The sequence below is a fragment of the Sinohyriopsis cumingii genome, chromosome 1 (genome assembly GCF_028554795.1).
Source record: "Sinohyriopsis cumingii isolate HCF-2022 chromosome 1, ASM2855479v2, whole genome shotgun sequence".
In the NCBI taxonomy this organism is placed as follows: Eukaryota; Metazoa; Mollusca; class Bivalvia; order Unionida; family Unionidae; genus Sinohyriopsis; species Sinohyriopsis cumingii.
Window position 1 is genome coordinate 8,300,754 of NC_142961.1, and position 16,743 is coordinate 8,317,496.

Below are 16,743 nucleotides of genomic sequence, written 5' to 3' on the forward strand. Positions count from 1 at the left end.
CTGAAAGCTTTTGCAAAACTGCCTCTTTGGAATTTATTTTTTCGCATTCATCGCATAAATCGACCCAATTTTGAGGCCAACTATCTAAACGTCAATTTAAAAAGTGTCTTCACAACTTCCGGCTTTTAATTCCCTCGTCTTTCAAACTCGTGTTTGATTTGTCACTATACATGTGATCATCACATACTACACCCTTATTATCTTAACTGTATCTTTGATAGCCTACTAAACTACACCGTATAACAAATACGCATTATCTACATCCACAGATTTACTTGGAGGTGAGGCCAGTAAAATATGGACATTACACTAGTTTGCATCGTCAGTCAAACTAAATAAACATATATGATAACAACGTGGCTGACAAAAGACGACAAATGGTAAGTAGGAGATTCATTCGTACCCAACCTATGCCTTTGATGTACCGCCAGGTGTGACGTTAACATTCTCAACATCTCTGTGTTGATCTACTGATTTCTTCATACATACATGCATGCATAAAAAATACATTATCTTCATACGTATATACGTTCATGCTAGCTTAGGAACCGACCATGTAATGGGGGGGGGGGAGTACAACGATATAGTTTTGTCTGAGTGTTAGACCCAAATAACTACTTATATCTAGTACAGTAGTTAAAAAGGATATCTTTAAGTAAATTAAAACAAAATATCCCGGCAGCAACGAAAATATCAACCACCCCTCCCCGCGAATTAAATGATATGTCCTTTAAGTAAATGAACGCTGGGATAGGCAGTATTTTACAAGTTTTAATATGTTTTTGAAAAGGTAATTTTGAATAATAATGATACTAACACACCTCTCATCACCTTGTCATCACGTGACTATGTAAGTTTTTGTCATAAAATAATTTACCCACATCACTAAACTCGCTCATCATAGTTATTAGTATATTTGATTTGTCAACCTGCAGACTTCTGAACACTGCCAAGAAGAATCACACACCGTCTTTGCAGTAACTATTAAAAGTAAAACTTTTTAATACGTTTTCTACACTAATCCATCGGTTTATGTCAGTCTCACCATCATTGTTTTCTATATCTGTGAAATTTGGCAATCAAGAATGTTTATTCCGTCTGTCAAAACTGTTATCCTGTCTGCAGTGTCACTTGAGGATTCTTTATCAACGTCAACGTTTCCCACTGATAGTCTTTTACGTTTTCCAATAATGTTTAGTGCGTTCGTGCGTGTGCGTGTGTCAGAGAGAGAGAGAGAGAGAGAGAGAGATTGTTTCCTTTCACCACCGTACTCTCTCACTCTCTTTGGCTAAGTATATGAGAGGGTCCAAAGTCATCACTGGAAGTTTGTACGTTTAAAATCCAGAGTAGTTGCTGCTTCGAGGCACTCTATGGAAATGCAAAGTCAAGTGCTCTGTATTTTATTAGAAATTATCGATACATATATATTATTGTCATATTAATTTTATTTTGATTGCTGATCGCGTGGATTTGTCAGCATCAGAACATCCGGATCATTACGAGACGCGAATACTGACAACCAAACAAGATATAGCAATCCAAACTGAATTAATCTGAGAATGATAGTTTTGTTATAGCTGTTATTTTTTCAGATAATTTAATAAAATCATAGTGCTTAACTGGCAAACAAAATAAACTGTTGTATAGTTCAACTTTCTTTTAATACAAACTTCACCCAAAGGCATGAACCGAATTATGTATTGATCAGCTGATATGCGCATGAATATCACTATTTAGTAATGAAGCGCTTGAAACAACAGTCGTTCATTCTCACTACTATCACTGTCAATAACAGGAATTCTTCGATTCGTGCGAAAGCAGACCCATATACTGCACGTGATTTACAAGTATTGTGCAGTTGTCAAATTTTACCCCACTGAAGATTTCCTAGATGAATGTCTCTGAAAGCTTGTCTCGGATGAAATGCTGATAACGGTTGAACCTTTTCTGGCGGGACTTTGTGAAAGGCTCCAATGCATACATAGCATCGGAAGGACAGCATAAATTTGAGTTTTTTAGCGCGGGATGAAAACAATTTTTGAAACTTGATGACAAAGATTTATTACAGAGAATGTTACTAATTTCCTTTGCATGTCAAGCGAGACTATGGTATTGCTGAATTCTTGATCAATAACCAAACTGGATTGATAATTCTTTTCAGACATGTACCTGTTAATTTACCTACGATAGGCTGTTAAATTACTGGGCTCGTAGTCGTTCCAACCAGACTTCCTGATTGACATAGAAACGAACCAGTATAGGTATCAAGTTCTGCGATAGCACTCAACTCTTGAAATTCTCACCTTGGGAAGGGGGCTATGTAACCAATTTCGAAATTCCTTCAAAAGTGGGGCCTTGTTTTCTTTCGGCGCAAACTCTGCATCTGTATTGTGAGAAAAATAGTCCAGACTTGTGGCAAAGTCTTAAATTCATGCATGATGCATGTCGAACTCATCCCTCAACCAGTCTTCAGTATTTATACAAATTAATCCATTATGCAGGAAACCTAGCAACGTTACCAATCATGAACTTTCGTAAATATATTGTATTGTACAGTAATGCTTTCGTAAGCGATTTCCGATTGTTTCTGACAAACGATAAGCAAAAATACGAAAATGTTGTACGTTCTTCACAGATGACAATCTCATGACTACGAGAAGCGTGCTGTATTGTAGTGTCGCACACTTTCCAGTTTGTTGTGTGCCATAGTGTAGTCAGCATAGACGAGGGTTTCTCTGGTACCCAGCCTAAATTGGCCAGCCAGTGACTTAAAATATGATAGGAATGTTCAGCCGCACGGTAGAAAAAAAAACCCCCAACATTTAATGCCCATTTTGAACTGCCCTCATGACCATTGTTCTTACGACATAATAAACTTCATTGAAGCTCCAAGGATTAGATGACGTGTCATCGCTAATAGCAACACAGGAAATAACCGTATGTTCATGTTCAAAACAACTTAACCAATTTGGGCAATCGGAAAATCGCTCAGCCATTTCCGTCAAATCGAGGGAGAAAAAAAAAAACATCACAAATTGCTGTAGGAATGAACAAACATTTTTTTTTTGGTTGTTGTTTTTAAAAAATAAAGTTCGTATCCTTTTGAGTGCACCAAATATGTTGAGAAGTCGACTATGTTCGGATTGTTACTTTGTCTCTTTCCGCCGCAATAGAGTGCCATTTGTACAAAAGTAGTTCCGAAAATAGTTCTCATCCGGAGTTTCTTTCTCGACTTGACGGAGAAGGCCGATGATGATAAAATAGCAACTCGCTTCCGATTCACTTTCAAGGAGTCGAAGTTATTCGACTCGCATCTGAAGAGAAGAGGGCGTTCCGAATGAAAAATCAACATCATAGTCCGGTAACTAGTCTTCCTATTGGATAGTCAGCGACGTCATTGACACGAATGTGATACCTTGCCTATAACGGCTAGTTTGGAAACTTCCCCTTAAAATGCAGTGTTTAGTTGTAGTTTCACATCGGCACGGTGCATTATGGGAAAAATGAAAGGTGATTTAATATTTTCACTAAGATCGAGCATGACTCATCTGCGATCTCATAGGCACAAAACATGTGACGCAATTGTCAGGGAAATCCGGAAAATTTATGATGAAAGGTCCGTTTGACCACCGAAATTTACACATTGGATTCACTGCGTTTTTAATCCTATGAAGGATATACTGCATTCACAGTATGCCATTATAAAAATAGGCGCTCAGCATTAAAAGGTAAGTGTTATGACTAGTCTGCCTGTGTCAGGATAATGTGACTGGGTAGGACATGATTCTACATTTCTGCAGCATGATGCCCCAGTACTAGACATCACTATAAACTGCCTCACTGCAGACATCGCTACCAATACGACATAAAAATTGTTAAAGCTAACTTAAAAATCCAAGACTCTCTCTCTCTCTCTCTCTCTCTCTCTCTCGTTGCAGCAATTGGCTCATTATTAAGGGATGTCTGGATGGGCGAGGGTGAGAAAATCTACAGCATGCATCCGTCGAGAAAATATATTTCAGAGGCTCAAAACATCAACAACAATAATAATAATAATAATAATAATAATAATAAGCATGCATCCGTCGAGAAAATATATTTCAGACGCTCAAAACATCAATAATAATAAATAAATAAATAAATAAATAAATAAATAAATCTCAGTAGGAACAGTATGTACAGCATTTACACCTTTTATTCATTAGACATTTTTTAATTATCTACTTTAAAGTAACAAGGCAGAAAGTATCTATTATTTTTGTTAAAGTAAGAAATTATTTACTTTTGGTCCTGGCAATGACATATTGCTCTGCCGTGTGGTAAATAGTATCAGCAGTAGCATGATAAAACCGTTTTCTTTTTCTGGATTAATGTGACCTTGATCGTTTAGCTTTTGACCTTGGAATATTATTTTCCAAATTCATTGAGAGCAAATTATATGTCATATAGCTGTTTCGTCAAGGTGCATGGTCCAGAACTAAAGCTATGGTGTGCTTTAGAGGGAGGGCAAGCATTGATCATTGGTCAAATAGCGGTTTTGTCCTAATGGATGGCCCAGAACTCAAACTAGGGTGTGTCTTTTCAAGGGCAAGACATTTTTTTTAAAGGTCTAGATGTTTTGTCAATGTGCGTCGTTAAGAACTAAAGCTGTAGAATGAACAGATATCGAAATAGGTGATTATATCTGTTATTTTAAAACAAGCTTAATTGTAATTTCAATACATGATTGATGAAGTGGATTGATATTTATTTAGAAACAGTTCCATGACCATATACGTATTGTTAATTGTGAGACTAGTTGGGATATATGATGCCATTCTACCTTCCTACACCCATTCTGTCTTTTCACCTGTCAGTCCTTCCTTGAACTTTAAACTTCATAATTGAGGATACGCACCTGTACACGTGAGACGTCAACCATTGTACTTAATGTATTTCTTCTGCTATGTTAACTGAGTACAACGACAACATATATTACTTAAAATGAAGAAATGAAATATAAACATTACCGATTTTTGTTATCCTTTAAAACTAAATATGAAGGTCTGAATATGACAAAATTCAATAAAACGTTCTTTTTAGTGTTTCCAGTAATGATTACCATGTTTTGTTTTGTTTTTGTTTTTGTTTTTATTCCTCTTTCTTTACTTGAAACACCCCATGACATTTATCTGATAACCAGTTTTCGTTATTATATATATATATATATATATATATATATATATATATATATATATATATATATATATATATATATATATATATATATATATATATATATATATATATATATATATATATATATGTATTATCAGCAGTAGCATATATGTAACACTTGTCCAAGTGAAATCTGAAAACCATACATTTTGTGTAAGTATTGCCTAGAGAGAATTATTAATTACTTTTCTTGGGAGCTTTCCCCGGTTATCTGCAATATAGAAACACAATCTTTTGTGCTAGATTCAGGTATTAAAATTTCCAGTTTTTCTCACTTTAAAATGGGGTGAGCTAAATTGTAGTCACAATAGGGCTCTCTCCGTAGGATAGAGATGGAAGATAAGATGAGAGAATAAAGCAGACGCATGCAGTTCACTTCTTTATTTAAGAATTATAAGCTTTTATCCCAAAATGATAAGGTGGTATCCAAAATTAAAGAAAGGATTAGTCCTATTTCAACAGCAAACAACTGTTCAATATTTATAGGTTACTGCATTTGTATGGGAAAATATGAACGAGTTTTGGGATGGAATACTGCACGAATTTGGGAGTGCAGTATATCCTTCCGACAAAACGAGTTCATACTTTCCCATACAAATGCAGAAACCTTTTTATTATATGCTCTTTTTTTATTCTACCGAAGGTTTAATTATATAAACAAAATACACTACAAGAAACAACGTAAACGAATGTATGCCTCATTCCAAACTAAATACATAAGCACAGATTTGTCATTACACAATGACATCATTATTGATGCGCACATAACTCCGCCCAGATAAATTTGAACTTAGTCGCGCACTCGACATAACTTTCGAAAGAAAATGGTGTGTCTAGTTAAAATTAAAATTTGCAGTCATTGTGAATGAATGCGCATTGCAACAACTTTCCCATTTGATCTGGAATGAATATTTTTTGGTATTTTGTTTCGATTCGACGAAAGTTTGTGATTTTGGACTGGATTCATCTGTGCAAATTATACATGAAATACAACGGATTGAAGTGGCGCGAGAGAAGCGTGTTTACATCTGCAAATGTGTTTCTGTTTCTGTCATTGAATGTTTGAAATCATAATGTGGGAAAAATATGAAGTCTTTCAATTGCAATTATCAAAAGACGCTCTGGAATTTAATGCTTGCTTCATTTAGAGTGCAGTAAGGAGGATGCAATTGCACTTATCATCGAAATTACAGCACAATTTCGAAATGTGTAATCCAGATTGAAAACCTATGACATGGTTCATGTAATTCGGATTTGCAGAATTAAGAAAATACATTTTGAGGAAATTCAGGATGTAAAACTGTCAGTATATTTTATTTTGCCATTCTTATCACCAGCTAAAGAAGAGAGTATATGACCTGTCACTTGTATGTTGTTTGTAAGGACCTTATGTTCCGTCTGTTATATAATGTAGCTAGCCTAAATCTGAAACATTGTATCAACGCGGAATGTGCCAAAACAGCTGGGGTTTTATTGCAGTCCACGAAACATGTTTTAGTTCATTCAGAAACAAATTTAAACAACCACAACGTAAAGAGTCTCTTACGCGAGTGTACATGATTTGTGTACAAATCAAAAGTGCTGGCGTCTGCGTCCATTGTTTGTTTACAATAGAAAGTAGTTTCTTTAAGCACGTGAATGCTATATGTGTATTGTCGCGCGAGTTCAGAATCGGGTAATATTGAACCATTCTGACAATGTAAAGTTAACGGGGAAAACTGAGCATATAATAATGTTTAATATTGCATACTATCAAGGCAATATTGTGTCACAATTATTGATAAATTTGAGCAGTATTTTCATATACGTATGATTGTTTCATGGCTTCCTTCCCATACAAACAGAGTGTAATCACTTTGGCACATGAACATTATAAGGCAATTTCATGAAATCTATCAAGCTGGTCACGAGCGATAAGTAATACATTTTAGGCATTTCATTCAATAATTCAACATATTTATCTCCCTTGCGCAATGAGTTTCTAAAAAAGCCGTTTTACACATTTTCCAAAACTTCTACTTACTCCACCACAACGCATTTTGCAAAGGTCTTTAATTGCCTCTCAAAGTTTTTTTTAAGAGCAGGCTATACTTTTTTTTATCAATACCTATATTATATAATATATTATTATTATTATTATTATTATTATTATTATTATTATTATTATTATTATTATTAGTCTTATTGTTGTTGTTGTTGTTGTTATTTTGCCAACTCCAATTTTCGTGTATATTTGCCTGTCTATAGATAAGGCGACTGCTATTTATGGATCCCAAGGTTCATGAATTATCTCGTATAGCGACCGACGGTCTCAAATGATGTTTTTGTCTGATGTATCTGTTTTAGAGTCAAATCACTATCACTCACTTTAACCTTCGTTGACAATCTTTCTACCAACTTGCCAACTGCACATGCCTTTCTACTCATCTGTCTTTTTATTAATACCTGTCTACAATTTTGTCTTTATGCAGGTTTGACTCTGTTAGTAACTTATCTAGTCTGTGCCGCACTTGGCTAAGCATACATTAACCATGTTATTTTTCTCTGGTATCGTTATCAAAGTTAACACTAGTTTCTTGTAAAAATATACTGTTGCAAAAGATAGTTACAATTGACAAGGTATAAGTAAATTAACACAGAACATTGGTACAAAGTATTTTTTATGTTTTGCAAAACAAACAAGTAAATAAATTCAGTATTTCACCCGTGATTATTCGAGGGGACCAACCTTGGAGATCTGTGTGTGTATGAATGCAACTCCCATACTTACGTTTGTTTCCTTTTCCTGAGGTTTTTTCCTACAGTTCATATAGAATACACTCTCCCTCTAGAAATATGAACAGCTTAATTTGTAATTCAAATAAAAGGCATACATTTATCTGAAATCACTAAATAAAGTTGATACTTTTATAAGTATTTTATCAACATATTTTTTTCTTCAGATGTTTCGAAAAATGAATATAAATCGATTGAATAAGAACGAGCACCAGATTATATTAATTCTTCCTTAAGTATTTTAGAATTTAATTTTTCATTATTTTACTCTATAATTAAAGTAGTTTTCTATCTTCAACTTTTATAACGATTCATCTTTCAAACAAAAATGTATAGACTAAAATAAGTTTTTTTGTCTCGTGAAATACTGAAGCAGTTATCAAATATACATTAGATTGGACAATACCGTTTTAGGCTTTAGATTTCCCTCCGGAACAGTTTATGTATATTCAACCCCACTGCTCCCATTGGAATGTTCCGTAGTTTTGACAGGACGACGCACACCACACCACACCCCATTAAATAGCGGTTACTGTTGAGTATCAAGTCTGGACATGTCTGAATCTAATTAAATGTATCTGATCAATGCAATCTCCGTGACTGTTCCAGTTAAAATATATGTCAGTGGATAACAAAGATGAGTTCGTTAAGTGCATAGTTGCTGCTTCGCATTAGGGTTTTCTTCGAGGAACAATCTGATATACTGTTATTCATTAAAGTTCGTTCAAAAATATTGTACGATTTTGCATATTTTGGTTATATGATTGCTTTGTTCTTACATTATATAACGTTTTATCTTTCCTCCAACTAGTTCCCTCAATGAACAGTTTGAACTACTGTTCCTTATTACTGATCCCTCGGGGGGAAATATTTGTTTTTGTCTCCAAACTTTTAAAAATTACATCAAGGATAATGAGATTCTCTTCTTGTCCATCTGTCCTTCCTAACATATGTCCATCCTAATGCCGGTCCTTAACCATATCTCCTCCTAAACCGAAAGGAGGAATTTCATTAAACTTTGTGCTTGCAAGAGGAATGCCTTTTATAACTCCTACCCCTCGGGGACCGTGGTAGATGATCAAATATACAAAAGTGTTCATTACAATGACATTGTCAAACATTTGGGTGACTGCATGACTATTACTTGTATATGAAATTTTCATAAAGTTTCCTCAGGAAACTATTTGATATGCCGTTTTCCGTTACTGTTTATTCAGGAAATACATGAGGTTTAAAAGAATTTCCATACGAAAAGATTAAATATTCTCCAGTAGAAAATATTAAAACAATTTCCAGAGTTGTACTGATCATTACTGTTTTGCATGATTTTTTTGGTACTGAGTTCCTTCACGGATTGTAATGTAAATTTACTCAATAAACCTAGAGATGATACTTATTCCAGAAAATAGTCTGACCTTACTGTTCGTTTTTGTAAACACTAAGTGTTGATCTATATCCTGACCTTGATTCAAAATTAGTAGCAACCACGTAAATAAGTTCTATTTTTATTTTTAAATAATTGGTTGTTGTCGAGGTTATGATAGGACTACGTGGTTTAAGATGTAAACAATTTTTTAAATTTTGTTTCTTAGAGTAAAATGATTGGTTTTCGTCAGGGCCACACTAGGTGTAGGTGATTTTGTAACAAGTACATAATTTAGACGAGGTTCTGGAACATGATCACGTGACCCCCTCCTTTTTGCGTTTTAAAATACGATATAACCTTTGTTTTAGAGAGATATTCTCAGTTTTGGGCTTTTACTTTACACTGGAAAGTGTCTGTGACCTGTTTTCGAATTATATGTTAATTTTTCTCCAGATTATTTGGCTTCAAAAGGATTAATTCTTTTTTTCCTGGAAAATACATGTGCTCATGTGAAATTCTTGAACAAGGACAGCTTTTATAAAAATTTATTCAGTTTTCCAAAACCGGAGTGATAGTTCTTGTTTCTACAAGGAACTGCAGACTTCAACACTACAGGTTACAGCATACATCATCGCCTTCCATCATGGATTCTTCGTCGGGACTCAAACTTGAAATCATTAGAACATTTTACTATTAGGACTTCAAAAATTTTATTCATGGATTATTCTTGGATTATATTTGGATTCGATTCTTAAAACCGTAAGTTCATAATTTTTCATTTTTTACAGAATTTTTGCAGGGAAATAAATTATTATATTTTTCAAAGCTGTTGTTTACACTCTTTCTTGTGTTACTCTTCATAAGAGCCTAAACATGTAACACAAGAGTTTGTATGTATGCATGTATGTATGTATGTATGTATGTATGTATGTATGTATGTATGTATGTATGTATGTATGTATATGTTGATGTTGTGTGGTTTAACGCCATTTTCAGCACACGATAGGCTATACATGGCGGCCAGTATTATGGTGGAGGAAGAACCCGGGAAAACCCCAGAAAGAACCACCAACCCACGAGAAGCTACTGGCAAGCTTTCTCACATATCCACATTGGCCGAATCCGAGCTCGAACAGAAGAGGTAAGATGGCAATGATCAATAATTGAAAGTGCTTTAGACCACTCGGGGCGCTATGTATGTATGTATGTATGTATGTATGTATGTATGTATGTATGTATGTATGTATGTATGTATGTATGTATGTATGTATGTATGTATAGAAATTTTAAACTTGTTTACGAGAGTTGGGTATCTAGGCTGCATGTTTACTGCTTGACATTAACTATTGTTTATTGAGTTCCCCATAGAAACAGTTTGAAAATACTCTTCTTAATTACTTTTTTCCCAGGGAATGGAGAAAATTGTAATAGAGTTGGAAAAGGTGACTGCATGCATTGTTGTTTGCTTTTACGTGACATTTTCAGCAGGTTTGCTGGTTTCCTTGGATGGCCGTGTTGTTACTGCTTTTATTTAATTTCTTTCTATACTGTTCCTTTGATTTTCCCTCAGGAAATAATGTCTATTCTTGCCAAGTTATGTTTGACGATGCTTGATATGAGAAAAATCGATATAGTATAAGTCTCCACTTCTTTTTACTCGAGGAAGTATAGCAGTGAATAATTTGTCACATTCTTCTTCTTCACTACTATATCAAGCTATCAAAGGAAACAAGCCTGAGTGTTTTCAGTTACCGTCTCCTTAGGAAATATGGAAAATATAGAAAGTAGACCTTTGTAAAGTTCGATGTTGACAATAATTAGTAAATATGTTAGTAGTATATAGAGACGATTCAGGGTCTAGGGGACTTGCCATTAAAAACCACCCTGGGACGATATGGGGTCTATGTAAATTTAACATGGGGAGCACAGGATATGGAATATAGGGTCTATGGGAATTTAACATGGGGAATGGGACTGTTGAGGGTCAAGGGGAATTTAACATGGGGAATGGGACTGTTGAGGGTCAAGGGGAATTTAACACGGGAATAAATCGTGGGACTGTATAGCGTCAAGGGAAATTGAACAGGGTCGTGACCCTATTTTAATACGGTCCCGACCTTATGGGTCTATGGAAATTGAACAGGGGAGAAGGATATAACACACACACACACACACACACACACACACACACACACACAATAGACAACAGACATTTTTTTAAAAAAGGGGTAGGCAATGAAAGTCAAGATCTTTTCGAGACCTATGAAGGGGCCCTGAAAAGGGCATTTGGTTTCATCATCATCTTCTTCTTTTATTTCCTCCACTTCTTCCACCAAGTTCTCTTTTTTTCCATCATTCCTTTCTTCTTCTTCTTCTCCTTCTCTGGCATCCAGTCTGGATGACCTATCGCTCTGAATTTCTCCTGTATTATGATCCAGTTGTTGTTGAGTTTTTCAAAGGCCTCTTTTTTCTTTAAGTTTTCCTTATCCTTTCTTTCTTTATTCCACTTGTTTTTAATCTTCATGACTTCTTCCTCCATCACTTTTCTCATAAGTTCTTCCGATTTCTTAAGCTGGTCCAGGCCTTTTTTGACAAAGGACCACTCTGTCCATTCCATTAATTCTTCCAAAAAGCACCTTACTTCTGTCACATTATCCATGGCTTCCTTCAAGTGACCAATCTTTACATACTCTGGATCAATAAAGCCTCTTAAGTCTTTTTACTTCTTCTTCTATCATCTCTTTCATCAGATCCATAGCTAATTTCAGGTTTGTCACTTGCCTTCTGACAAAATCCCTGGTAACTTCATGCTTCCATTTACGTTCAATCCTTTCCACTACATAGGCTCCATCCACCATCCAATACCAAATGTCCTTCAACTGGTTAAACAATTCTGTTACAGCCACCATCTTCCTTGTCTTTATTCCTAAGAATGGTGTGAACGACGAACACTGTGGGTTCTTATACGAAAAACGCGGACGTGAAGGAAAACATCCCCTACTTTTCTCTTCTCATATTATCTACTATTCACACAGTAATGACTAGACAAATAACATAACCATAATCTACTACCCACACACACGCAAAGCAGCCAAATCAAACCCAAACTATACTATCCACACACACGCCAAGCAGCAAAAACATAACCATAATCTATTATCCACTCATACTTACGATAACACTTACAAAATCCAATAATCTACTATCCCCACATACGTACGTGAGCTAATACAATCACACACACACACATACACACACACACACACACACACACACACACACACACACACACACACACACACACACACTTTCTAAGCAAGATAAAAAAATTCATGTGCTTATACACGCACTTCTATTTTTTTAAACTTATTATAGGCAATCGATTGTTATTTCTTTTCTAGAGGTTGGGGTAGCCCTGAAAAGGACTGTTTTTTTGTGTGAACTTGAAGCTATGGCCATCATTTAGGTTCTAAGATTGCGACCTCCTCTGACGATAGGCTTTCTCCCAGGATAAGGTCTGCTTCTTCGGAAAGAGAAGAAGAAATCTTTGGGATTTATACGACAGTCGACAAAGCCTCTGTCAGGTTCAGGTTGCTGCTGCTGCTGTTGTTCCTGTTTCTGCTCTCTCTGCTGTTTCTGAAGTCTGTACTTCTCTGTTCATTCTTCTTTCTCCCTGTTAATTTCTTCTCTGAAGAGCTCTTCTATCAGGTCTTCAGTGACTTTTAACATTCTCACATTCTCTATCTCTTCTGGCTTCGGTATCAGACTGTGTCTGACCCTATGCAAATTCAGGTAGGCTTCGTTTAGCTTAGCTAGTCTGGAGCACATCTTCGTAGGAGGATGAGTCGATAATAGATGGTTAGACTTTGTTGTTGTTGTTGTGTTGAATTATAGTGGTGTGCGCTCGCATTGAGCATGTACCACTGGTTTTTGGTGCCACAGGCACCTTTTTGATTACTCCTGGGGGAAGGAATGGTGCCACTTCCTCCAGGCCTTTATGTGTTCACAGAACACTTATTGATTGGGCCGTCAGGTCGAGGTACTTTTGTGTATATATCGATCTGATTGTAAGGCCTATGTTTTTGTTTTTGTTTGAGTGGGATTGGACCCAGCACGCACTCAGTCATTCATTTGCATTGATTAGCGACTAGTGGGATTGGACCCGACCTAGTTCGTTTTTTTTTAATTTATGATTCGTGCACTGCACGCATGCGTTTTGGTGTCTGTCCGTGGCAAAGGGTGAAAGTGGTCAGATTCGGGCGGTGTTGACTTGCCACAGGTTAGTAGGGTTTTTCCGATCCAGGATATTTTGTTCTAAAATTCCGTCTTTGAAATTTGTATAATAAAACTCTGTGCTGTTTTAAGAGCGATAGAGCCTATTGAGGTTGATGTCAGCTTCTAGGTGACAGCGTTTTAAACGATTGGTTTTGCAGCATTGTGCTGCTGGCCCTGGATGGAGTTGGTGTTTTTTCCATCTTACTGAGTAATTGTTTTGGGTCCTATTTTTCTAGTTGTAAATTTTGGTTGCAGCCTTGTGCTGCTGGCCCTGATAGTAGTTGGGTTTTTGACTACCTTATACGAGTAATTTTTGGGGTAGTATTCTATATAGTTGTTATGTTTGCAGCATTGTGCCGCCGGGCCTGATAGTCGTTGGGTTTTTTCGACTACCTTATATGTGTAAGTTTAGGGTCTTAATACGGGGATCCCTGATGGTCTATTCTTGCGACCACCTTATACGTTCTATTTTGGGATTATATGATTATATCTAGTTTTTGCCTTAGCTGTCACCTATGTATAGAGGATAGAGTTTTGAAGCTGTTAGTTAAGGTGTTAGGAGAGTGGTACGTTAAGAGAAGTGGAGAAGTGTTGTTATTTTCACCACCTACCCCCCTGTATATTCCTTCCTGGTTATTGGACTGGTTACTTATTTATAGTGGTGTTTTTTGTGTTTTTTTTTATTTACGCTCATTATTTGTATAGTTTTATCAGTCAGTGGGTTTGTTTTGATTATAATTGTTTCTATAAATTGAGTTTTTGCTACTGGTCAGAGTTTGATACATATTTCATGAGTGTATTTATTTTGTAATACTTTTGGCTAGATTAGGATTAGGTTTCCTCGTCGATCACGCTCGCCTCTCATAAATGGAGAGTTCAGGGAAAACCGAATCCTTGTCCTCGCCATTGGTCTAAATTTGATAATTATTTTATGAATATATTTATTATTGTAATCTAATTAATTTCGTTGCTTAGCTGGTTTCGGATTAGATTCTCTCGTCGATCACGCTCGCCTCTCATAAATGGAGAGTTCGGAAGAATCTAATTCTAGTCCTTGCTATTGGTCTAAAAGGTATATTGTTTAATTATATATTTGTGGTTTATATTTAAATTTTTGTATACATTTCGGTTTTTTTAAGGAAAGTTATGATCTTGTTGTATGTGGTATTTAAATTGGGGTTAGTGCTAGTAAGGAATTCTGGATATGTTCTCGGCGATCCTATTTTATTTTGTTCAGTTTTGAAAATTTTTCCTTTCTTTCTTTATTCTTTCTTTAGTCTGTAGCATATTTTAAAAATGTGGTGCAGATCTTCAGGCACCCGACAGTAGAAACAATTTGGGTTATGAGGTTTTGGTCCTATGTGTTTTCCGTAGCTGTTGGCCAACTTGGTTTTTCCTGTGTAAATTCTATTTATTATTTTTTTATCTTTCCCTTTAAGTAAAGGTGGTTTTCTATTTCTAGTGGTTTCCTTGAGTGTATTATGTAGTTTTTTACCTGTCTTGCTATTGTCCCAATATTCCTGCCATTTTTGATTAATCATGATTGTTGTTAGGTTGTATATTTCACTAACACTGTATGCCAGTGGTACGTGGTTTAGCTCGCTTAGCTTTTGTTTAGCTAATTCGTCTGCTAGGTTGTTTCCTGGTATGTTTATGTGGGATGGGACCCATAGGAAATCTACTTGTTTATTGCTTTTCAGTTTTTTTTGTATTAAATTGGTTTGATTTAGGAAATTTTCTCTACTTTTGGTATTGTTATTTAGGATGGTTGTAAGGACGCTTAGCGAGTCGCTTATTATTACTGTTTGGGGTGGGTTGTTTTTTTCCACCCATTCTAGTGCTTGTAGTATTGCCCAGAATTCTGCTGTGTAGATTGAACAGTGGTCCGGTAGTCGGTGACCAACTTGTATGTTTAATTTGGGGATTACATATGCAGCTGCTGTTTTTGCGGGTGCTGTGGTTTTTGATCCATCTGTGTATATTTGTAGATGGTTTGAATACTTTGTTGTTAATATTTCTGATGTTATAGTGTGCAGCTGCAGTTCTTGATTTAATTTATTGCCATGCTTGGTGATGGAGGTATTGATATTTGGATCTTCGTTATACCAAGGTTTAGGATCGAAGGTATTGTTATTTTCTATTTGTTTTATTTCTATGGGGAGTAGTTTCGTTAATTCGTGCACTATTTTTCCTGTTGGTATGTGATGCTTTTGAGTGTTACTAAAGGATATATTGCATTTCTCAATTGCTAGTAATGTTGGGTGAGTATTGGATTGTGTTTGTAATCGGGCTGCATATCTCAGTATTAGTTCCTGTCTTCTGAGATAGAGCGGAAGTTCACCTGTTAGTACCTGGAGCTCTGCTAACGATGTTGATGGCAGTGCCCCGGTGATTGTAATTAGGGCTTTTCGTTGTATTTGCTCTAATTTTTTAAGCTGATTTATTGGCGCTAGGTTGTATACTTGGCACCCATAATCTAGTTTGGATCTTATCAGTGCCCGATATATTGCTAGCAGTGTTTCCTGGTTGGACCCCCAGTTCGATCCTTTAAGGCTTCGTATGAGATTGATGTCCTTATCGCATCTTTTAACTACTTCCTGTATATGTTTTCCCCAATTTAAGTGTTCGTCGAAGTACATACCCAAAAATTTCTTAAATTTAGCATATTTTATTACTTGATTATTTATAGTAAATGTCGGTTGTGGTTTGTTTCTTTTGTATGTGGGTGAAAATATGATAACTTCTGTTTTATCCTGTGATAGTTTGAACCCCCATTTGTCAGCCCATTTTCCTATGTTGTTTAGACTGTCTTGTATAGTTTGTATGGTTTTTTGACTGTTGGGGTTGCCAGTTTTCCATATTCCGCTGTCATCCGCGAATTGCGAAATTTCAATTTGTGTGGTTGCCAGATTTTTATCTAGATCGTTGATCATTAGGTTGAAAAGAGTGGGACTGAGTACACTGCCTTGTGGAGTTCCATTTTCTAGGGAGTGTATTTCAGAGTGTGTGTCTCCAACTATAGTTATTATTTTGCGGTCCGTTAAGAAGTTTTCGATGAAGTTGAACATTTGACCAGTAATTCCAAAGTGATTTAATTTGGCTAGTAAGCC

At 35.9% G+C, this 16,743-nt stretch overlaps 1 protein-coding gene across 3 annotated transcripts in view; it reads left to right on the top strand.

Annotated features, from left to right (window-relative positions):
• Positions 1-245: 245 nt before the first annotated feature.
• Positions 246-16,743, top strand: part of LOC149806389 (sodium-dependent lysophosphatidylcholine symporter 1-like) — a 79,680-nt gene continuing 63,182 nt past the window's right edge. For 2 of the 3 annotated variants that reach the window (XM_089952575.1, XM_089952583.1), the window contains exon 1: positions 246-380. In XM_089952575.1, coding sequence (XP_089808701.1) covers positions 378-380 — 3 coding nt within the window. In that variant the 5' untranslated portion in view covers positions 246-377. Of the gene's footprint in view, positions 381-3,415; positions 3,729-16,743 lie in introns of those variants that run through there. The other variant, XM_089952591.1, reaches the window with a different exon arrangement.